Source organism: Nerophis lumbriciformis, linkage group LG37 (assembly GCF_033978685.3).
Source record: "Nerophis lumbriciformis linkage group LG37, RoL_Nlum_v2.1, whole genome shotgun sequence".
In the NCBI taxonomy this organism is placed as follows: Eukaryota; Metazoa; Chordata; class Actinopteri; order Syngnathiformes; family Syngnathidae; genus Nerophis; species Nerophis lumbriciformis.
The window spans coordinates 5,482,820-5,509,801 of NC_084584.2; the positions used below are offsets into that span (position 1 = coordinate 5,482,820).

The 26,982-nt window shown below is 31.9% G+C and overlaps 1 protein-coding gene across 2 annotated transcripts in view; it reads left to right on the forward strand.

The window, feature by feature from the left end:
* dclk1a (doublecortin-like kinase 1a) overlaps positions 1–17,801 on the forward strand; it is a 150,831-nt gene extending 133,030 nt beyond the window's left edge. For both annotated transcript variants that reach the window (XM_061931328.2, XM_061931329.2), the window contains exons 10-16: positions 4,474–4,620; positions 10,205–10,338; positions 10,412–10,586; positions 10,664–10,744; positions 10,820–10,918; positions 10,984–11,057; positions 16,403–17,801. In XM_061931328.2, coding sequence (XP_061787312.1) covers positions 4,474–4,620; positions 10,205–10,338; positions 10,412–10,586; positions 10,664–10,744; positions 10,820–10,918; positions 10,984–11,057; positions 16,403–16,460 — 768 coding nt within the window. In that variant the 3' untranslated portion in view covers positions 16,461–17,801. The remainder of the gene's footprint in view (positions 1–4,473; positions 4,621–10,204; positions 10,339–10,411; positions 10,587–10,663; positions 10,745–10,819; positions 10,919–10,983; positions 11,058–16,402) is intronic.
* Positions 17,802–26,982: the final 9,181 nt, after the last annotated feature.

Below are 26,982 nucleotides of genomic sequence, written 5' to 3' on the forward strand. Positions count from 1 at the left end.
CTGATTTTTTTCAAAAGCATTTTTACACTAATTTCTTTACACTGAATTTTTATACTATATGCTGATTTTTTTTTAACACTTAATTTTTTTTACACTCATTTTACACTTAATTTTTTACACTTAATTTTTATACACTGATTTTTTTCAAAAGCATTTTTACACTAATTTCTTTACACTGAATTTTTATACTATACGCTGATTTTTTTTAACACTTAATTTTTTTTACACTCATTTTTTTACTCTGAATTTTAAAACACTGAATTATTTTTACACTGAATTTTAAAACACTGAATTATTTTACACTGAATTTTAAAACACTGAATTATTTTACACTTAATTTTTATACACCGATTTTTTTCAACAGCATTTTTACTCTGATTTCTTTACACTGAATTTTTATACTATACACTGATTTTTTTAACACTTAATTTGTTTTACACTGATTTTTTTACACTGAATTTTAAAACACTGAATTATTTTTACACTGATTTTCAAAACTCTTAATTATTTTACACTTAATTTTTTACACAGAATTTTTTACACTGATTTTCAAAACACTGAATTATTTTACACTTAATTTTTTAAACATAATTTTTATACATTGATTTTTTTCAACAGCATTTTTACACTGATTTCTTTACACTGAAATTTTATACTATACGCTGATTTCTTTTTTTACACTTAATTTTTTTGACACTGATTTTTTTACACTGAATTTTAAAACTGAATTATTTTTACACTGAATTTTAAAACACAAAATTATTTTACATTTAATTTTTAAACATAATTTTATACACTGATTTTTTTCAACAACATTTTTACACTGATTTCTTTACACTGAATTGTTATACTATACGCTGATTTTTTTTTTACACTTAATTTTTTTTACACTGATTTTTTTATACACTGATTTATTTTATACTGATTTATTTTACACTGAATTGTTTTACACTGATTTTTATACACTGAATTATTTTACACTTAATTTTTTACACAGAATTTGTATACACTGATTTTTTTCAGCGGCATTTTTACACTGATTTCTTCACACTGAATTGTCATACTATACGCTGATTTTTATTTACACTTAATTTTTTTTACATTGATTTTTTTACACTGAATTTTTTTACACATAATTTTTTTACACAGATTTTTTCAACAGCATTTTTACACTGATTTCTTTACACTGAAATTTTATACTATACACTGATTTTTTTTTTTACACTTAATTTTTTTTAGGCTGATTTTTTACACCGAATTTTAAAACTGGATTATTTTTACACTGAATTTTAAAACACAAAATTATTTTACATTTAATTTTTAAACATAATTTTTATACACTGATTTTTTTCAACAACATTTTTACACTGATTTATTTACACTGAATTGTTATGCTATACGCTGATTTTTTTTTTACACTTAATTTTTTTTTACACTGATTTTTTTATACACTGATTTATTTTATACCGATTTATTTTACACTGAATTGTTTTACACTGATTTTTATACACTGAATTATTTTACACTTAATTTTTTACACAGAATTTGAATACACTGATTTTTTTCAGCAGCATTTTTACAATGATTTCTTCACACTGAATTTTCATACTATACGCTGATTTTTATTAACACTTAATTTTTTTACACCGATTTTTTTACACTGAATTCTAAAACACTACATTATTTTACACTTAATTTTTTACACATAATTTTTATACACTGATTTTTTCAACAGCATTTTACACTGATTTTTTCAACAGCATTTTACACTGATTTCTTTACACTGAAATGTTATACTATACACTGATTTTTTTTTTTTACACTGATTTTTTTACACTGAATTTTAAAACGTAATTATTTTTACACTGAACTTTAAAACACAAAATTATTTTACACTTAATTTTTAAACATAATTTTTATACACTGATTTTTTCAACAACATTTTTACACTGATTTCTTTACACTGAATTGTTATACTATACGCAGATTTGTTTTTTACACTGATTTTTTTACACTGATTTTTTTACACTGATTTTTTATACACTGATTTATTTTACACTGAATTGTTTTACACTGATTTTTATACACTGAATTATTTTACACTTAATTTTTTACACGGAATTTGAATACACTGATTTTTTTCAGCGGCATTTTTACACTGATTTCTTCACACTGAATTTTCATACTATACGCTGATTTTTATTTACACTTAATTTTTTTACACCGATTTTTTTACACTGAATTCTAAAACACTACATTATTTTACACTTATTTTTCTACACAAAATTTTTATACACTGATTTTTTCAACAGCATTTTTACACTGATTTCTTTACACTGAAATGTTATCCTATACACTGATTTTTTTTTTACACTGAATTTTAAAACTGAATTATTTTTACACTGAATTTTAAAACACAAAATTATTTTACATTTAATTTTTAAAGATAATTTTTGTACACTGATTTTTTTCAACAACATTTTTACACTGATTTCTTTACACTGAATTGTTATACTATACGCTGATTTTGTTTTACACTTAATTTTTTTTAAACTGAATTTTTTACACTGATTTTTTTTACACTGAATTTTAAAACTGGATTATTTTTACACTGAATTTTAAAACACAAAATTATTTTACACTTAATTTTTAATCATAATTTTATATACTGATTTTTTTCAACAACATTTTTACACTGATTTCTTTACACTGAATTGTTATACTATACGCTGATTTTTTTTTACACTTAATTTTTTTTACACTGATTTTTTATACACTGATTTATTTTATACTGATTTATTTTACACTGAATTGTTTTACACTGATTTTTATACACTGAATTATTTTACACTTAATTTTTTACACAGAATTTGTATACACTGATTTTTTTCAGCAGCATTTTTACACTGATTTCTTCACACTAAATTTTCATACTATACGCTGATTTTTCCATCCATCCATCCATTTTCTACCGCTTATTCCCTTTGGGGTCCCGGGGGGCGCTGGAGCCATGCATTATTTTTACACTGAATTTTAAAACACTGAATTCTTTTACACTTAATTTTTTACACAGAATTGTTGTACACAGATTTTTTTCAACAGCATTTTTACACTGATTTCTTTACACTGAATTTGTATACTATACGTTGATTTTTTTTTTACACTTAATTTTTTTACACCGATTTTTTTACACTGAATTCTAAAACACTGAATTATTTTTACACTGAATTTGAAAACACTGAATTATTTTACACTGAATTTTTTTACACTGATTTTTTCAACAGCATTTTTACACTGATTTCTTTACACTGAAATTTTATACTATACGCTGATTTTTTTTTACACTCAATTTTTTTACACTCAATTTTTTACACTGATTTTTTTACACTGAATTTTAAAACTGAATTATTTTTACACTGAATTTTAAAACACAAAATTATTTTACACTTAATTTTTGAACATAATTTTTATACACTGATTTTTTTCAACAACATTTTTACACTGATTTCTTTACACTGAATTGTTATAATATACGCAGATTTTTTTTTTACACTTAATTTTTTTTTACACTGATTTATTTTACACTGAATTGTTTTACACTGATTTTTAAACACTGAATTTTTTAACACAAAATTTTAAAACACTGAGTTCCTTTACAGTGTTATTTTTTTACATTGAATTTTAAAACACTTAATTTTTTACACTGAATTTTTACACCCTGATTTTTGGTTTTACACTGATTTATTTTACACTGCATTTTTTACACTAAATTATTTTACAGTGAATTTTTATACACTGAATTTTTAAACACACATTTTGCTAACAATTTTTTTTCAATGAAATTGTCAGCATAATTTGATGTAAAAAAAACCCAGAAAGTTTACAGTTGACAAAATTAATTGTCAAAAATAAATATTTGGTAACAAAGACGACTTAACCTCCATACTCAGTAGTACGGTACAGGCGACCCTGACGGCCCGCGGCGTTCGGACGTAAAACCGAGGCGGGGAAAGCGTGTGTGCATAATTGAGGAGGTGGGAATGCGGTCCATCTGTTGGCCAGGGGAGGACGTGTACGTGTCAGCACGGAGGAGGAGGATGAATGAGAGTCAAGTGTGGGGACGACTGACACAGATGACACCTTCATTCACTCAAATCTTCTTGTTGGCTGCTGATCTTCCAACATGTCACAAAGCAGACGTCTGGGGCACAAAAACTCTATGTGCTTGTCCTTTCTTTAATGTATTCTAAATCCTCAAATATGGCATGCACGAGGTGGCTAACAAAACAGCTAATCGTAGTGCGCCATAAAGCGATCTAGAAACATCCAAAATGGTACCAACATCTTGTGACCTGAATATCATCCCATCAGTCTTGATCCCAGTGAGAGCAGACATTGTGCATTAAGTGATTGTAGGTCATCCTCCTTATATTCAGGCTCAAAAATGTATATATATATATTTTTTGTCCACAGGGGGGAGACCTTTTCGACGCCATCACGTCCGCCAACAGGTACACGGAGAAGGACGCCAGCGGGATGCTGTACGACCTGACCAACGCCATCAAATACCTCCACAGCCTCAACATCGTGCACAGGGACATCAAGCCCGAAAACCTGCTGGTGAGCTCACTTCCTGTCTGGCATGCTAACTTTTTTGCTAATTTTGCAGCGACAGATATTTTGTTACTTGGCGAATGATGCCTGTTAGCATTCTAGCGTTAGCATGCTAGCTACTTTTTTTTAAGGCATAAACCTCAGTCCTATTTTAGGACTTGATGCATGCTAACATTAGCATGCTAGCTTTTTCGCAAATTTTGCGGCGACAAATATTTTGTTACTTGGCGAATGATGCCTGTAACCATTCTAACGTTAGCATGCTAGCTTTTTTTTTTTAAGGCGTAAACCTCAGTCATATTTTAGGACTTGATGCATGCTAACATTGGCATTTTGGCAGGCTAACATTAGCATGCTAGCTTTTTTTTAAGGCATAAACCTCAGTCATATTTTAGGACTTGATGCATGCTAACAATAGCATGCTAGCTTTTTCGCAAATTTTGCGGCAACAAATATTTTGTTATTTGGTGAATGATGCCTGTTAGCATTCTAACGTTAGCATGCTAGCTTTTTTTTTTAAAGGCGTAAACCTCAGTCATATTTTAGGACTTGATGCATGCTCACATTAGCATTTTGGCACGCTAACATTAGCATGCTAGCTTTTTTTTAAGGCATAAACCTCAGTCATATTTTAGGACTCGATGCATGCTAGCATTAGCATGCAAGCTTTTTCGCAAATTTTGCGGCGACAGATATTTTGTTACTTGGCGAATGATGCCTGTTAGCATTCTAACGTTAGCATGCTAGCTTTTTTTTTTTCAAGGCATAAACCTCAGTCCTATTTTAGGACTTGATGCATGCTAACATTAGCATGCTAGCTTTTTCGCAAATTTTGCGGCGACAAATATTTTGTTACTTGGCGAATGATGCCTGTTAGCATTCTAACGTTAGCATGCTAGCTTTTTTTTTAATGACGTAAACCTCAGTCATATTTTAGGACTTGATGCATGCTAACATTAGCATTTTGGCACGCTAACATTAGCATGCTAGCTTTTTTTTAAGGTATAAACCTCAGTTATAATTTAGGACTTGATGTATGCTAACATTAGCATTTTGGCACGCTGACATTAGCATGGTAGCTTTTTTTTTTAGGCGTAAAATTAGTCATATTTTAGGACTTGAAGCATGCTAACATTAGCATTTTGTCACACTAACATTAGCATGCTAGCTTTTTTTTAGGCATGAACCTCAGTCATATTTTAGGACTTGATGCATGCTAACATTAGCATTTTGGCACGCTAACATTAGCATGCTAGCTTTTTTTTTTAAAGCATGAACCTCAGTAATATTTTAGGACTTGATGCATGCTAACATTAGCATTTTGGCACGCTAACATTAGTATGCTAGCTTTTTATAAGGCATAAACCTCAGTCATACTTTAGGACTTGATGCATGCTAACATTAGCATTTTGGCATGCTAACATTAGCATGCTAGCTTTTTTTTTTTTTAGGCATAAACCTCAGTCATATTTTAGGACTTTATGCATGCTAACATTAGCATTTAGGCACGCTAACATTAGCATGCTAGCTTTTTTTTTTAAGGCATAAACCTCAGTCATATTTTAGGACTTGATGCATGCTAACATTAGCATGCTAGCTTTTTCGCAAATTTTGCGGCGACAAATATTTTGTTACTTGGCGAATGATGCCTGTTAGCATTCTAACGTTAGCATGCTAGCTTTTTTTTTAAAGGCGTAAACCTCAGTCATATTTTAGGACTTGATGCATGCTCACATTAGCATTTTGGCACGCTAACATTAGCATGCTAGCTTTTTTTTAAGGCATAAACCTCAGTCATATTTTAGGACTCGATGCATGCTAGCATTAGCATGCAAGCTTTTTCGCAAATTTTGCGGCGACAGATATTTTGTTACTTGGCGAATGATGCCTGTTAGCATTCTAACGTTAGCATGCTAGCTTTTTTTTTTTCAAGGCATAAACCTCAGTCCTATTTTAGGACTTGATGCATGCTAACATTAGCATGCTAGCTTTTTCGCAAATTTTGCGGCGACAAATATTTTGTTACTTGGCGAATGATGCCTGTTAGCATTCTAACGTTAGCATGCTAGCTTTTTTTTTAATGACGTAAACCTCAGTCATATTTTAGGACTTGATGCATGCTAACATTAGCATTTTGGCACGCTAACATTAGCATGCTAGCTTTTTTTTAAGGTATAAACCTCAGTTATAATTTAGGACTTGATGTATGCTAACATTAGCATTTTGGCACGCTGACATTAGCATGGTAGCTTTTTTTTTTAGGCGTAAAATTAGTCATATTTTAGGACTTGAAGCATGCTAACATTAGCATTTTGTCACACTAACATTAGCATGCTAGCTTTTTTTTAGGCATGAACCTCAGTCATATTTTAGGACTTGATGCATGCTAACATTAGCATTTTGGCACGCTAACATTAGCATGCTAGCTTTTTTTTTTAAAGCATGAACCTCAGTAATATTTTAGGACTTGATGCATGCTAACATTAGCATTTTGGCACGCTAACATTAGTATGCTAGCTTTTTATAAGGCATAAACCTCAGTCATACTTTAGGACTTGATGCATGCTAACATTAGCATTTTGGCACGCTAACATTAGCATGCTAGCTTTTTTTTAAAAGTCATAAACCTCAGTCATATTTTAGGACTTGATGCATGCTAACATTAGCATTTTGGCATGCTAACATTAGCATGCTAGCTTTTTTTTTTTTTAGGCATAAACCTCAGTCATATTTTAGGACTTTATGCATGCTAACATTAGCATTTTGGCACGCTAACATTAGCATGCTAGCTTTTTTTTTTAAGTCATAAACCTCAGTCATATTTTAGGACTTGATGCATGCTAACATTAGCATTTTGGCACGCTAACATTAGCATGCTAGCTTTTTTTTAAGGCATGAACCTCAGTCATATTTTAGGACTTGATGCATGCTAACATTAGCATTTTGGCACGCTAACATTAGCATGCTAGCTTTTTTTTTTTTAAGTCATAAACCTCAGTCATATTTTAGGACTTGATGCATGCTAACATTAGCATTTTGGCACGCTAACATTAGCATGCTAGCTTTTTTTTTAAGGCATGAACCTCAGTCATATTTTAGGACTTGAGGCATGCTAACATTAGCAATTTGGCACGCTAACATTAGCATGCTAGCTTTGTTTTTAAGGCATGAACCTCAGTCATATTTTAGGACTTGATGCATGCTAACATTAGCATTTTGGCACGCTAACATTAGCATGCTAGCTTTTTTTAAGGTATAAACCTCAGTCATATTTTAGGACTTGATGCATGCTAACATTAGCATTTTGGCACGCTAACATTAGCATGCTAGCTTTTTTTTAAGGCATGAACCTCAGTCATTATTTAGGACTTGATGCATGTTAACATTAGCATTATGGCACGCTAACATTAGCATGCTAGCTTTTTTTTTTAGGCGTAAACCTCAGTCATATTTTAGGACTTGATGCATGCTAACATTAGCATTTTGGCACGCTAACATTAGCATGCTAGCTTTGTTTTTAAGGCATGAACCTCAGTCATATTTTAGGACTTGATGCATGCTAACATTAGCATTTTGGCACGCTAACATTAGCATGCTAGCTTTTTTTTTAAGGCATAAACCTCAGTCATATTTTAGGACTTGATGCATGTTAACATTAGCATTTTGGCATGCTAACATTAGCATGCTAGCTTTTCTTTTTTAAGGCATGAACCTCAGTCATTATTTAGGACTTGATGCATGTTAACATTAGCATTATGGCACGCTAACATTAGCATGCTAGCTTTTTTTTTTAGGCGTAAACCTCAGTCATATTTTAGGACTTGATGCATGCTAACATTAGCATTTTGGCACGCTAACATTAGCATGCTAGCTTTGTTTTTAAGGCATGAACCTCAGTCATATTTTAGGACTTGATGCATGCTAACATTAGCATTTTGGCACGCTAACATTAGCATGCTAGCTTTTTTTTTAAGGCATAAACCTCAGTCATATTTTAGGACTTGATGCATGTTAACATTAGCATTTTGGCATGCTAACATTAGCATGCTAGCTTTTCTTTTTTAAGGCATGAACCTCAGTCATTATTTAGGACTTGATGCATGTTAACATTAGCATTATGGCACGCTAACATTAGCATGCTAGCTTTTTTTTTTTAGGCGTAAACCTCAGTCATATTTTATGACTTGATACATGCTAACATTAGCATTTTGGCATGCTAACATTAGCATGCTAGCTTTGTTTTTAAGGCATGAACCTCAGTCATATTTTAGGACTTGATGCATGTTAACATTAGCATTTTGGCATGCTAACATTAGCATGCTAGCTTCTTTTTTTTAAGGTATGAACCTCACTCATATTTTAGGACTTGATGCATGCTAACATTAGCATGCTAGCTTTTTCGCAACTTTTGCGGCGACAAATATTTTGTTACTTGGCGAATGATGCCTGTTAGCATTCTAACGTTAGCATACTAGCTTTTTTTTTAATGACGTAAACCTCAGTCATATTTTAGAACTTGAGGCATGCTAACATTAGCAATTTGGCACGCTAACATTAGCATGCTAGCTTTTTTTTTTTAGGCATAAACCTCAGTCATATTTTAGGACTTGATGTATGCTAACATTAGCATTTTGGCACGCTAACATTAGCATGCTAGCTTTGTTTTAAGGCATAAACCTCAGTCATATTTTAGGACTTGATGCATGCTAACATTAGCATTTTGGCACGCTAACATTAGCATGCTAGCTTTTTTTAAGGCATAAACCCCTAACATTAGCATTTTGGCACGCTAACATTAGCATACTAGGTTTTTTGTTTTTTTTTAAGGCATAAACCTCAGTCATATTTTAGGGCTTGATGCATGCTAACATTAGCATTTTGGCACGCTAACATTAGCATACTAGGTTTTTGTTTTTTTTAAGGCATAAACCTCAGTCATATTTTAGGACTTGATGCATGCTAGCATTAGCATTTTAGCATGCTAACATTAGCATGCTAGCTTTTTTTTTTAAGGCATAAACCTCAGTCATATTTTAGGACTTGATGCATGTAAGCATTTTGGCACGCTAACATTAGCATGCTAGCTTTTTTTTAAAGGCATAAACCTAAGTCATATTTTAGGACTTGATGCATGTTATCATTAGCATTTTAGCACGCTAACATTAGCATACTAGTTTTTTTTTTTTTTAAGGCATAAACCTCAGTCATATTTTAGGACTTGATGCATGCTAACATTAGCATTTTAGCACGCTAACATTAGCATGCTAGGTTTTTTTTTAAGGTACAAACTTTGGTCGTATTTTGGTACTTTTTGATGCATGCTAACATTAGCAGCCTAGCGTTTCGAGCTAATTTTCCAGGCACACAACTCAGAGTAATATATTTTGGTACTCGATGCCTGTTACAGTTAGCATTTTAGCATTCTAATATTAGCACACTAGTGCTAATTTAGTGTCAAATATTTTGGTACGCATGTCATTGTTAGCATGTTAGCATAGCACTGCTAGCTTTTTTAGCTCCTTTTGTTGACGCTATCTTGCCGTTCCTTGGCCCTCAGTGGTCCTTGAATCTTACTGGTTTGGTTTTGCAGGTCTACGAGCATGCAGACGGCAGCAAGAGCCTAAAACTGGGAGACTTCGGTCTGGCCACCGCGGTGGACGGACCGCTGTACACCGTCTGCGGCACGCCCACATATGTAGCGCCGGAAATCATCGCCGAAACGGGGTAGAGTCCAGGCGCTGGTTTTGGGGGTTAATCCTCGGTGTCGGTTCTTGGGTTCTAAAATGTCCGGTCTTAGGTACGGGTTGAAGGTGGACATCTGGGCGGCCGGCGTCATCACCTACATCCTCCTGTGTGGGTTCCCGCCTTTCCGAGGGAGCAGCGAGGACCAGGAAGTTCTGTTTGACCAGATCCTGATGGGCCAGCTGGAGTTCCCGACCCCGTACTGGGACAACGTCTCCGAAACCGCCAAGGTGAGCGTAGTTAGAGCCGGGGGGGTCGGGTGTGGGGGCGGAGCTGGTCCTCACGGTTTTTGGTTTGGTTCTGAAAGGAGCTGATCCGGTCCATGCTGGAGGTGGAGGTGGATCCGAGGTACACGGCCTTACAAGTGCTGGACCATCCATGGGTCACCGTAAGAGTTTTTCATATTCGGGTCTCGGTCCCCGGACCTGGTTGGTCTGACTTCTCTGTCCTCGCCCCGGGCCAGGATGAAGGTCTTTGTGAAAACCACCACCAGCTGTCTGTAGCGGGGAAGATCAAGAAGCACTTCAACAGCGACAACACGGACAACATGGCGGTCATCCCGGTGAGTTGAGACTACGTTACCCATCATGCATTGCTCACCACTTCACGGTTTCTCTCCGTGCTCAGTTGGACGGGAGCTTTTCTATGCAGAGATCCGGGTCCTTGGACCTCCACCAGCACCCGGCCATGTACTGGATAAGGTAGGCTCCGTTTCCACGGCGACGGCAGCTGAGTGTGAGACGCCATCGTAAACAACCTGACCTGTCAATCAAAAGAGAGCGCCGTCTTTTTTTTTTTTTGCTTTGTTACCAGAATTGTAGGTCTTAACCTCACCGAAAATATTGTGTACAAAAATGTTTTAAGTAGGTCATTTATTATGACATTTTAATAAGACAAAAATATTGAAAATTAAATAACGGTATTATCTAAAAAAAAAAAAAAAATGGAATGATTAAAAACATTTAAACAATATAAATAAAACAAATAAATAATTGATTTGATAACAAATTATAAATATATAAAATGGCATAATAGTAAAAAAATTTATATAAACAATATAAAATAAAAACCACATTATATATATATACTTTGTAAAAAGTCATGTTTGGAATTTACATTACATTTAAAAATTAAATATACAAAAAAATTACATTTACAGAATTATAAAATTAATATTGATCATTCTAATTAATTTTTTTTTTTTTTTTAACATAATACTTTTAAATAATACAAAATAAACGATAAATAAATATATAAATATATGAACCTGAGATAGGCTCCAGCACCACCCGCGACCCCGAAAGGGACAAGCGGTAGAAGATGGATGGATGGATGTATTTAATAATAATAATTAATATTTAAAATTACATAATTGTAGAAAATATATAAACAAAATAAATGAAAAAAATCCATCATACAAAAAAAATTAAATTACAGAATTATAAAATTAATATTGATCATTCTAATTAAATCATTCTTTTTTTTTTTTAAACATAATACTTTTAAATAATACAAAATATATACGATAAATAAATATATAAATATATGCAGCTGAGATAGGCTCCAGCACCCCCCGCCACCCCAAAAGGGACAAGCGGTAGAAAATGGATTGATGGATGTATTTAATAATAATTAATATTTAAAATTACATAATTGTAGAAAATATATAAACAAAATAAATGAAAAAAATCCATCATACAAAAAAAATTAAATTACAGAATTATAAAATTAATATTGATCATTCTAATTAAATTTTTTTTTTTTTTTTTTAACAAAATACTTTTGAATAATACAAAATAAACGATGAATAAATATATAAATATATGCAGCTGAGATAGGCTCCAGCACCCGCCGCGACCCCGAAAGGGACAAGCGGTAGAAAATGGATTGATGGATGTATTTAATAATAATAATTAATATTTAAAATTACATAATTGTAGAATATATATAAACAAAATAAATGAAAAAAATCCATCAGACAAAAAAAATTTTTATTACAGAATTATAAAATTAATATTGATAATTTTAATCAAATAATTCTTTTTTTTTAAACATAATACTTTTAAATAATACCAAATAAACGATGAATAAATATATAAATGTATGAACCTGAGATAGGCTCCAGCACCACCCGCGACCCCGAAAGGGACAAGCGGTAGAAGATGGATGGATGGATGTATTTAATAATAATAATTAATATTTAAAATTACATAATTGTAGAAAATATATAAATAAAAATAAATGAAAAAAATCCATCATACAAAAAAAAATTTAATTACAGAATTATAAAATTAATATTGATCATTTTAATTAAATAATTCTTTTTTTTTAAACATAATACTTTTAAATAATACAAAATAAACGATGAATAAATATATAAATATATGCAGCTGAGATAGGCTCCAGCACCCCCCGCGACCCCGAAAGGGACAAGCGGTAGAAAATGGATTGATGGATGTATTTAATAATAATAATTAATATTTAAAATTACATGATTGTAGAAAATATATAAACAAAATAAATGAAAAAAATCCATCGTACAAAAAAAATTAAATTACAGAATTATAAAATTAATATTGATCATTTTAATTAAATAATTCTATTTTTTAAAACATAATACTTTTAAATAATAAAAAATAAGCGATGAATAAATATATAAATGTATGCAGCTGAGATAGGCTCCAGCACCACTCGCAACCCCGAAAGGGACAAGCGGGATAAGATGGATGGATGGATGTATTTAATAATAATGTAATATAAAAGAATAATTAATATTTAAAATTACATAATTGTAGAAAATATATAAACAAAATAATTGAAAAAAAATCCATCATACAAAAAAAATTAAATTACAGAATTATAAAATTAATATTGATCATTTTAATTAAATAATTATTTTTTTAAACATGATACTTTTAAATAATAAAAAATAAGCGATGAATAAATATATAAATGTATGCAGCTGAGATAGGCTCCAGCACCCCCCGCGACCCCGAAAGGGACAAGCGGTAGAAAATGGATTGATGGATGTATTTAATAATAATAATTAATATTTAAAATTACATAATTGTAGAAAATATATAAACAAAATAAATGAAAAAAATCCATCATACAAAAAAAATTAAATTACAGAATTATAAAATTAATATTGATCATTCTAATTAAAAAAATTTTAATTTTTTTTAACAAAATACTTTTAAATAATACAAAATAAACGATAAATAAATATATAAATATATGCAGCTGAGATAGGCTCCAGCACCCCCCGCGACCCCGAAAAGGACAAGCGGTAGAAAATGCATTGATGGGTGTATTTAATAATAATGTAATATAAAATAATAATTAATATTTAAAATTACATAATTGTAGAAAATATATAAACAAAATAAATGAAAAAAATCCATCATACAAAAAAAATTAAATTACAGAATTATAAAATTAATATTGATCATTTTAATTAAATAATTCATTTTTTAAAAACGTAATACTTTTGAATAATAAAAAATAAGCGATGAATAAATATATAAATGTATGCAGCTGAGATAGGCTCCAGCACCACTCGCAACCCCGAAAGGGACAAGCGGTAGAAAATGGATGGATGGATGTATTTACTAATGATGTAATATAAAAGAATAATTAATATTTAAAATGGCATAATTGTAGAAAATATATAAACAAAATAAATGAAAAAAATCCATCATACAAAAAAAATTAAATTACAGAATTATAAAATTAATATTGATCATTTTAATTAAATAATTCATTTTTTTTAAAACATAATACTTTTGAATAATAAAAAATAAACGATAAATAAATATATAAATATATGCAGCTGAGATAGGCTCCAGCACCCCCCACGACCCCGAAAGGGACAAGCGGTAGAAAATGGATTGAAGGATGTATTTAATAATAATGTAATATAAAATAATAATTAATATTTAAAATTACATAATTGTAGAAAATATATAAACAAAATAAATGAAAAAAATCCATCATACAAAAAAAATTAAATTACAGAATTATAAAATTAATATTGATCATTTTAATTAAATAATTCATTTTTTTTAAAACATAATACTTTTGAATAATAAAAAATAAGCGATGAATAAATATATAAATATATGCAGTTGAGATAGGCTCCAGCACCACCCGTGACCCCAAAAGGGACAAGCGGTAGAAAATGGATGGATGGATGTATTTAATAATAATGTAATATAAAATAATAATGAATATTTAAAATTACATGATTGTAGTAAATATATAAACATAATAAATGAAAAAAATCCATCATACAAAAAAATTTAAATTACAGAATTATAAAATTAATATTGATAATTTTAATTAAATAATTCATTTTTTTAAAACGTAATACTTTTAAATAATACAAAATAAACGATGAATAAATATATAAATGTATGCAGTTGAGATAGGCTCCAGCAACACCCGCGACCCCGAAAGGGACAAGCGGTAGAAAATGGATTGATGGATGTATTTAATAATAATGTAATATAAAATAATAATTAATATTTAAAATTAAATAATTGTAGAAAATATATAAACAAAATAAATGAAAAAAATCCATCATACAAAAAAAATTAAATTACAGAATTATAAAATTAATATTGATAATTTTAATTAAATAATTCATTTTTTTTAAACGTAATACTTTTAAATAATACAAAATAAACGATGAATAAATATATAAATGTATGCAGCTGAGATAGGCTCCAGCACCACCTGTGACCCCGAAAGGGACAAGCGGTAGAAAATGGATGGATGGATGTATTTAATAATAATGTAATATAAAATAATAATTAATATTTAAAATTACATGATTGTAGAAAATATATAAACAAAATAAATGAAAAAAATCCATCATACAAAAAAAATTAAATTACAGAATTATAAAATTAATATTGACCATTTTAATTAAATAATTCATTTTTTTAAAACATAATACTTTTAAATAATAAAAAATAAGCGATGAATAAATATATAAATATATGCAGCTGAGATAGGCTCCAGCACCCGCCGCGACCCCGAAAGGGACAAGCGGTAGAAAATGGATGGATGGATGTATTTAATAATGATGTAATATAAAAGAATAATTAATATTTAAAATGGCATAATTGTAGAAAATATATCAACAAAATAAATGAAAAAAATCCATCATACAAAAAAAATTAAATTACAGAATTATAAAATTAATATTGATCATTTTAATTAAATAATTCATTTTTTTTTTAAACATAATACTTTTAAATAATACAAAATAAACGATGAATACATATATAAATATATGCAGCTGAGATAGGCTCCAGCACCACCTGTGACCCCGAAAGGGACAAGCGGTAGAAAATGGATGGATGGATGTATTTAATAATAATGTAATATAAAATAATAATTAATATTTAAAATTACATGATTGTAGAAAATATATAAACAAAATAAATGAAAAAAAATCCATCGTAAAAAAAAATTGTTATTACAGAATTATAAAAAGAATATTGAATATTTTAATTACGTAATTTTTTTTTTAAACATAATACTTTTAAATGATAAAAAATAAACAAAATAAAAATGTATCATAGTATAAATACAGATATGCTTTGAATGAAAAATTATATCGACAATATTATATAACATTGATAAATGTATTATGCATTTAATAATAATGTAATATAAAATAATAATTCATGTTCTAAAATTACATAATGGTAAAAAATATAAACAAAATAAATTAAATTAATCCATCATATCAATACCAATTTCTTAAGATGAATACATTAAATAGAATTTAAATAAAATAAATAAAAATGTCGAAATTGTAAAGGAAAAAAAAATTTATTTATTTTTTAAATAATTACTTTTAAATTACAAATATCGTATAAATTCGTATTCGTACGATATTTGTCATTCAAAATATAAAAATGTATACTGAACATCCAATTAAAAAGAGGAAGATATTTATTATAATTATACATAGTATATGTAAAATGTATGCTTCTTCTGTGGTGATGACGTCGAGGTCTTCCTCCTCATCCAGGCCGCCCCTGCTGATAAGAAGAGGACGTTTCTCCGACGAGGATGCCACCCGGATGTGATGCCTTGGCGTTGTCCCCCCCCCTCCAGGCTCCCCCCTTTCAGGCTCCGCCTCCTCGCTGCCTACCCCTGACCCCTCGCCCAGCCCCCTCCCATGTGACTCTTGACGTCATCTCCATCGGCTCGGCCTGCTTTCTTCTCCAAGAAAGGACGACCAGGACCAGGAAAGACAATAAAGCAAAAAAAAAAAAAAAAAAAAAAAAAAAAAAAAAAGTTGGCGAGAACTTTCAAGACAAAAGAATGTTGGAACTTTTGACTCATCGGAGTTGTGATTCATCCCCTGGTTGACGGTCGGAGCTGAGGATGAAACATCTGCAATACGGACAACTTCTTTCTTTTTTTAATATCTAGAATATGTAGTTCTCTTTTTCCAGGTGAGAAATGTCGGGAAGGAACGTCGACTTTTACGGGAACAAACGTGACCGAGGCGCTTTCTTTTCTTACGGAATTATGTCGACGTGGCCAAAACGAAGACTCTCGTGTCGTGACGTCGGATCGTCGTGGCGACGACCCGACTCGTGTGTAGCAAGCATTGTAACCGCAATGCGAACGCAGTCAAGACTGTATCGATGTGTCGTAACCTCGTTAGAACGTGTCCTCATTTCACCCTCATCACGCCTCGTTAGCCCCAGCAGGCACACCACCTTGAAACAACGTTGACAACTCAAACATAACGTTGAAACAACGTTGGACAACTCAAAAATAACGTTGAAACAACGTTGGACAACTCAAAAATAACGTTGGAACAACGTTGACAACTCAAACATAACGTTGAAACAACGTTGGACAACTCAAAAATAACGTTGGAACAACGTTGGCAACTCAAACATAGAGTTGGAACAACGTTGACAACTCAACACAACGTTGAAACAACGTTGGACAACTCAAAAATAATGTTGGAACAACGTTGGACAACTCAAAAGTAACGTTGGAACGTTGACAACTCAAACATAACGTTGGAACAACATTGGACAACTCAAAAATAACGTTGGAGCAACGTTGACAACTCAAACATAACGTTAGAATATCGTTGGACAACTCAAAAATAACGTTGGAACAACGTTGACAACTCAAACATAACGTTGAAACAACGTTGGACAACTCAAACATAATGTTGGAACAACGTTGACAACTCAAACATAACGTTGAAACAACGTTGACAACTCAAACATGACGTTGAAACAACGTTGACAACTCAAACATAACGTTGGAACAACGTTGACAACTCAAAAATAACATTGAAACGTTGGACAACTAAAAAATAACGTTGGAACAACGTTGACATCTCAAACATAACGTTGATAACTCAAACATAACGTTGAAACAACGTTGGACAACTCAAAAATAACGTTGGAACAACGTTGACAACTCAAACATGACGTTGAAACAACGTTGAAAACTCAAACAGAACGTTGGAACAACGTTGACAACTCAAACATGACGTTGAAACAACGTTGGACAACTCAAAAATAACGTTGGAGCAACGTTGACAACTCAAAAATAACGTTGGAACAACGTTGGACAACTCAAACATAACGTTGAAACAACGTTGGACAACTCAAACATAACGTTGAAACAACGTTGGACAACTCAAAAATAACGTTGGAACAACGTTGACAACTCAAACATGACGTTGAAACAACGTTGAAAACTCAAACATAACGTTGGAACAACGTTGACAACTCAAACATAACGTTGGAACAACGTTGACAACTCAAAAATAACGTTGGAACAACGTTGAAAACTCAAACATAACGTTGAAACAACGTTGGACAACTCAAACATAAAGTTGAAACAACGTTGACAACTCAAACATAACGTTGAAACAACGTTGGACAACTCAAACATAACGTTGAAACAACGTTGGACAACTCAAACATAACGTTGAAACAACGTTGATAACTCAAACATAACGTTGAAATACATTGGACAACTCAAAAATAACGTTGAAACAGCGTTGATAACTCAAACATAACATTGGAACAACGTTGGACAACTCAAAAATAACGTTGGCAACTTAAACATAGCGTTGGAACAACGTTGGACAGCTAAAAAATAACGTTGGAACAACATTGACAACTCAAACATAACGTTGGAACAACGTTGACAACTCAACATAACGTTGAAAGAACGTTGGACAACTCGAAAATAATGTTGGAACAACGTTGTACAACTCAAAAGTAACGTTGGAACGTTGACAACTCAAACATAACATTGGAACAATGTTGACAACTCAACATAACGTTGAAACAATGTTGGACAACTCAAAAATAACGGAGCAACGTTGACAACTCAAACATAACGTTGGAACAACGTTGGACAACTCAAACATAACGTTGGAACAACGTTGACAACTCAAACATAACGTTGAAACAACGTTGACAACTCAAACATGACGTTGAAACAACGTTGACAACTCAAAAATAACATTGAAACAACGTTGGACAACTAAAAAATAACGTTGGAACAACGTTGACAACTCAAACATAACGTTGAAACAACGATGATAACTCAAACATAACGTTGAAACAAAGTTTGACAACTCAAACATGACGTTGAAACAACGTTGACAACTCAAACATAACGTTGGAACAACGTTGACAACTCAAACATAACGTTGAAACAACGTTGGACAACTCAAACATAACGTTGAAACAACGTTGAAAACTCAAACATAACGTTGAAACAACGTTGGACAACTCAAACATAATGTTGAAACAACGTTGACAACTCAAACATAACGTTGAAACAACGTTGGACAACTCAAACATAACGTTGAAACAACGTTGATAACTCAAACATAACGTTGAAATACATTGGACAACTCAAAAATAACGTTGAAACAGCGTTGACAACTCAAACATAACGTTGAAACAACGTTGACAACTCAAACACAATGTTGAAACAACGTTGACAACTCAAATATAACGTTGAAACAACGTTGACAACTCAAACATAAAGTTGAAACAACGTTGACAACTCAAATATAACGTTGAAACAACGTTGACAACTCAAACATAACGTTGAAACAACGTTGACAACTCAAACATAACGTTGAAACAACGTTGACAACTCAAACATAACGTTGAAACAACGTTGACAACTCAAACATAACGTTGAAACAATCAATGTTGGGTTCTGTCGTTGATTTGACCGTTAAATTTTGATTCTTTCCCAAACCAATATTCTACAACACAAATACAACGTTGAAACAACATGCTTTTTGACAACGTTTAATCAATGTCGGGTTCTGACGTTGATTTGACCATTGAATTTTGGTCATTTTCCAAACAATATTCCAAGAAACAAAGATTACGTTGAAACAACATGCTTTTTGACGTTATTTAATCAGTGTCTGTGCAATTTTAGTCATTTCCCAACCAATATTTTACAACACAAATACAACGTTGCAACAACATGCTTTTTGACGACAATTAATCAATGTTGGGTTCTGACGTTGATTTGACTGTTGGAATTTGGTCATTTCCCAACCAATATTCTACAACATTGAAACAACATGCTTTTTGACGACGTTTAATCAATGTCGGGTTCTGGCGTTGATTTAACCATTGATTTTTAGTTATTTTCCAACCAATATTCTACAACACAAATACAACGTTGAAACAACATGCTTTTTGACGACAATTAATCAATGTTGGGTTCTGACGTTGACTTGACCGTTGAATTTTAGTCATTTCCAAACCAATATTCCAAGACAGAAACATAACGTTGAAACAACATGCTCTTTTAAGATGTTTAATCAATGTTGGGTTCTGACGTTGATTTGACCATTGAATTTTGGTCATTTTCCAACCGATATTCCAAAAAACAAATACAACGTTGAAACAACGTGCTTTTTGACGACGTTTAATCAATGTCGGGTTCTGGCGTTGATTTAACCATTGATTTTTGGTTATTTTCCAACCAATATTCTACAACACAAATACAACGTTGAAACAACATGCTTTTTGACAACGTTTAATCAATGTTTGGTTCTGACGTTGATTTGACCATTGAATTTTAGTCATTTCCAAACCAATATTCCAAGACACAAACATAACGTTGAAACAACATGCTCTTTTACGACGTTTAATCAATGTTGGGTTCTGACGTTGACTTGACCGTTGAATTTGAGTAATTTCCAAACCAATATTCCAAGACACAAACATAACGTTGAAACAACATGCTCTTTTAAGACGTTTAATCAATGTTGGGTTCTGACGTTGATTTGACCATTGATTCTTGGTCATTTTCCAACCAATATTCTACAACACAAATACAACGTTGAAACAACATGCTTTTTGACAACGTTAAATCAATGTTGGGTTCTGACGTTGTTTTGACCGTTGAAATGTGGTCATTTCCCAACCAATATTCTACGACACAAATACAACGTTTAAACAACATGTTTTCTGACAATGTTTAATCAATGTTGGGTTCTGACGTTGATTTGACCGTTGAATTTTGGTCATTTCCCAACCAATATTCTACAACGTTGAAACAACATGCTTTTTGACGACGTTTAATCAATGTTGGGTTCTGACGTTGATTTGACCATTGATTCTTGGTCATTTCCCAACCAATATTCTACAACACAAATACAATGTTGAAACAACATACTTTTTGACAACGTTTAATCAATGTTGGGTTCTGACGTTGATTTGACCATTGAATTTTGGTCATTTTCCAACCAATATTCCAAAAAACAAATACAACGTTGAAACAACATGCTTTTTGACGACATTTAATCAATGTTGGGTTCTGACGTTGATTTGACCGTTTAAATTTGGTAATTTCCCAAGCAATATTCTACAACACAAATACAACGTTGAAACAACATGCTTTTTGACGACGTTTGATCAATGTTGGGTTCTGACGTTGACTTGACCGTTGAATTTTAGTCATTTCCAAACCAATATTCCAAGACACAAACATAACGTTGAAACAACATGCTCTTTTAAGACGTTTAATCAATGTTGGGTTCTGACTTTGATTTGACCATTGATTCTTGGTCATTTTCCAACCAATATTCTACAACACAAATACAACGTTGAAATAACATGTTTTCTGACAACGTTTAATCAATGTTGGGTTCTGACGTTGATTTGACCATTGAAATTTGGTCATTTCCCAACCAATATTCTACAACGTTGAAACAACATGCTTTTTGACGACGTTTAATCAATGTCGGGTTCTGGCGTTGATTTAACCATTGATTTTTGGTTATTTTCCAACCAATATTCTACAACACAAATACAACGTTGAAACAACATGCTTTTTGACGACGTTTAATCAATTTTGGGTTCTGACGTTGACTTGACCGTTGAATTTTAGTCATTTCCAAACCAATATTCCAAGACACAAACATAACGTTGAAACAACATGCTCTTTTAAGACGTTTAATCAATGTCGGGTTCTGACGTTGATTTGACCATTGTTTCTTGGTCATTTTCCAACCAATATTCTACAACACAAATACAACGTTGAAATAACATGCTTTTTGACAATGTTAAATCAATGTTGGGTTCTGACGTTGTATTGACCGTTGAAATGTGGTCATTTCCCAACCAATATTCTACGACACAAATACAACGTTGAAACAACATGTTTTCTGACAATGTTTAATCAATGTTGGGTTCTGACATTGATTTGACCGTTGAATTTTGGTCATTTCCCAACCAATATTCTACAACGCTGAAACAACATGCTTTTTGAAGACGTTTAATCAATGTTGGGTTCTGACGTTGATTTGACCATTGATTCTTGGTTATTTTCCAACCAATATTCCAAGACACAAACATAACGTTGAAACAACATGCTCTTTTAAGACGTTTAATCAATGTTGGTTTCTGACGTTGATTGGACCATTGATTCTTGGTCATTTTCCAACCAATATTCTACAACACAAATACAACGTTGAAATAACATGCTTTTTGACAACGTTAAATCAATGTTGGGTTCTGACGTTGTTGTGACCGTTGAAATGTGGTCATTTCCCCACCTAATATTCTACGACACAAATACAACGTTGAAACAACATGTTTTCTGACAACGTTTAATCAATGTTGGGTTCTGACGTTGATTTGACCATTGAATTTTGGTCATTTCCCAACCAATATTCTACAACGTTGAAACAACATGCTTTTTGACGACGTTTAATTAATTTTGGGTTCTGACGTTGATTTGACCGTTGAATTTTAGTCATTTCCAAACCAATATTCCAAGACACAAACATAACGTTGAAACAACATGCTCTTTTAAGACGTTTAATCAATGTTAGGTTCTGACGTTGATTTGACCATTGATTCTTGGTCATTTTCCAACCAATATTCTACAACACAAATACAACGTTGAAACAACATGCTTTTTGACGACAACTAATCAATGTTGGGTTCTGACGTTGATTTGACTGTTGAAATTTGGTCATTTCCCAACCAATATTCTACAACGTTGAAACAACATGCTTTTTGACGACGTTTAATCAATGTCGGGTTCTGGCGTTGATTTAACCATTGATTTTTGGTTATTTTCCAACCAATATTCTACAACACAAATACAACGTTGAAACAACATGTTTTCTGACAACGTTTAATCAATGTCGGGTTCTGACGTTGATTTGACCATTGAATTTTGGTCATTTTCCAAACAATATTCCAAGAAACAAACACAACGTTGAAACAACATGCTTTTTGATGATATTTAATCAGTGTCTGTTCAATTTTAGTCATTTCCCAACCAATATTTTACAACACAAATACAACGTTGAAACAACATGCTTTTTGACGACAACTAATCAATGTTGGGTTCTGACGTTGATTTGACCATTGAAATTTGGTCATTTCCCAACCAATATTCTACAACGTTGAAACAACATGCTTTTTGACGACGTTTAATCAATGTCGGGTTCTGGCGTTGATTTAACCATTGATTTTTGGTTATTTTCCAACCAATATTCTACAACACAAATACAACGTTGAAACAACATGCTTTTTGACGACGTTTAATCAATGTCGGGTTCTGACGTTGATTTGAACAATGAAATTTGGTCATTTTGCCAACCAACAACGTGGATCCAACGTCGGACATCAATGTCGCCTTAACTTAGAAACTATTTCGCAACGTTGTTTCAAAGTGGGTTCTGAAGGACACGTACGTACAACCAACGTTGCATCGGCGTCTCGTGCCTGCCGGGACCTGACTTCACCGCTGGCGGCAGACGAGCCTCGCAGATGTCAAACGAATGCAGTCCAACAGGTGTGGATTCTGCAGAACCAGCAGCACTGAAGTGGATTTATTTGCTACCAAAAAAAACCTCGTTCATTCCTCCGGATGAAAGCGCGACGGACACACAGTAGCTTCTTCTTCTCGTTAGCGCTCGACGAGAGGCAACAAACACAAATGTCGCCAATAATAAAATGGTTGATGTGAATCTGTCGAAAGTGACCTACCAAAGTGCACAACATTATTATGTGTCCGTCACACTACATGTACCTCTCTTCAACAGTGGTCTCTCAATAATAACGTCATAATAATAAAAAATCGTTCCAAAACAAATCTGTGTACATTTTTTTTCTCATTAAATATTATAACACGTGTTTTTCCAATATCTCCAATAAACATTTATAATATTTTACACCGCTAGAGGGCCCTGTCATTGCCCAACCAGTCCCGATCGGTCCACGCATGCGCAATGTCAACTTGTTTCACGGCAATCATGTTCCGTTTTTTTTTTTTCATTTAGTCTTCATTTAAATAACAATGCCGTAAAATTAAAGAGTTGGACAATATCGGAATATCGGCAAAAAGCCATTATCGGACACCCCTAATTTGCACCCCTGCTGGTGAAATCTATCAAAATGAGGGTGGTCCCAAAAAGGAGGGTTTTTTTTTCAAATTGACAGTGTCTGTTTTAAAAGTGCTCCCCCTCTGGTCAACATATGAAATAACATGTGTGTGTAAGAAATTGAAGTGCGCCCCCTTTGGCCAAAATTAAGAAAAATAAAATAAATATGTATATAGAGACATACTGTAATAACTTGAAGTAAATAATGACGATTAAAAAACAATTAGAAACAAGTAACTAAAATAAAAATAATAATAACTAAATTCAGTCTTTTTCTCACGTGTCGACTTTTTTCTTATAAAATCATGAACCATTTTTCATATTCTTTATGTTTCTGTAATATTGCCATATTTTCTCGTGAAATGATTACTTTTTTATGTAAAATGATTACTTTTTCATGCAAAATGGCGACATTTGTCATATCAAATTCTGACTTTCATCACAATATTGCCAATTTTTCTGTTGTTCTTATGGAATAGTGACATTTTTTTAGTAAACTTATAACTTTTGTCGTCATTTTCCCCAAGTGAAATTACAATTATTATTATAATATTGCCAACATGTTACAGTTTTCTTATAAAATTGTGACTTTTGTCGAGTAAAATTACGACTTTTCATAAAATTGCCAAAATGTTAAGCTTTTTCTTGTAAAATTGCGACTGTTGTTGAGTAAAATTCCAACTTCTATCATAATATTGCACAAATGTTCAGTTTTTTTGGTAAAATTTTGACTTGCGTTGGGTAAAATTGCGACGTTTATTATAATATTGCCAAAATTCCACGTTTTTCTTGTGAAATTGTGACTTTTTTCTTGTGAAATTCCAACTATTTTTTCACAACAAGCTTTTTTATATACGCACAGTGTGTATATATTATTATTGTTGTAAATACACATCTTTATATATCTAGAAAGGCTGGTCCTAAAGAGGTAGGCATTTTTCGGCGCAGATAAATATTTAAGTAAGTGCCTCGTTTTAAAAAAAAAAATCAACATTTAAAAAAGAAATGACGTCATTGCTATGAATGACACAAGAGGGCGCCACTGACTCCCAGAAGATAAAAAGTGGTTGTAATTGTGGCGAGAATATTTTTTTTTTTAAATGTACCCCTTCTTCATTTTTGTATTGTTATCCTCTTGTACTACTATGTAGTGTATTATTTGGACAAATAATAATTATAAACCGTTCAAATATCACAGCTGCTTCGGAGAAAGGAAAAAATATATAGAACGGAAGTGACATCATTTTTACGCATGCGTGGACCGATCAGGTTTTCCTGTTCCGGCCACTTTAGTCTAACTGTGGCGCTGTTTTTTTTACTATTTTTTTTTTTTTTTACTTATTTTGATTATTATTATTTCTCAATTGTTTGTAAAGGTTGCAATTTATAAATACAAATATATAAAAACATAAATAAAGGTTTATAAAATTCAACAAAAAAAAAAAGAAGAAGAAAAAAAAAGAGGAGGGTGAACAGTTTTAGTGAGAGAATATTTTCCAGGCACAGTTCATAGACAATATATCCTGAAGGAGTTTGCAAAAGTTGAGTTAAGGAAAATAAAGACAATATATATTACATACACAGTTTTTTTTTTCTCCCAAAATTAAAAAAGTACAATTTTAAAATGATTAATGGAATATACCCTTCAAAGGATTTTTTGAAACTTAAATTGAACATGGAGGTTGACGGCTGTTATATCAGTGGAGCTGTAGAGGATGTCAATCATCTGTGTGTGGAATGTGAGCGTGTACATGTGTGTGTGAGATATTGTACGTGTGTGTGTGTGAGACTGTACATGTGTGTGTGGGATGTGAGAGTGTACATGTGTGTGTGTGTGTGTGTGTGATACTGTACATGTGTGTGTGGGATGTGAGAGTGTACATGTGTGTGTGTGTCAGTGACGTGGAAAGAAAAAAAATATGTAAAAATATTTTTTTTTAAATTAAATTGTTATATTTATCCAGTGATTATACGATAAAGTTATTTTCCATTTAACTTCACCAGTTTTAGATTATTTTTATTTTAAATATTCATGTGTTTTGGGAGGAGATCAGAGAGATCACATTTGGTATTTTTTTTTATAAACGACTGTAACATAGAAATGTTTGTCAACATTGTTATGCTCCAGGCAAAAATGTTTCTACATAAATGTTGATTTATGAAAGTAAGGCCTACATTTTCTAACTGGCTTAATGGTTTACAGTTATCAACCAAATTTGGGAGAATGATTAAGAGTACAAAAGCCCTTATATTGATACCTTTTTATCTTTTTTTTCATATAGGCTCGCGACCCCGAAGGGAATAAGCGGTAAAAAAAATGGATGGATGGATGTTTTATTATTATTATTTATTAATATTGTAAAAATCCCAGGCTCATACGACTTAATTGTTTGTCTTGTCTTTATTGTACAAGATGCAATTCAACCACACAACAACTCCAATGTGTGTCACCCTTTTTTCCCGTCAATTTCATTGTATTTTATAAACCTTTATTTATAAATTGCAACATTTACAAACAATTGAGAAATAATAATAATAATCAAAATAAGTACAAAAAGAGTATAAAACAGCGCCAGGGGGTTGTAAACTCAATAAAGTAACTAAAATAGAATGCAAAATATATATATACGTCACTTCCCGATCTCTCCCCGCAGCCATTGCCAGCCGCTACAATATTTAAT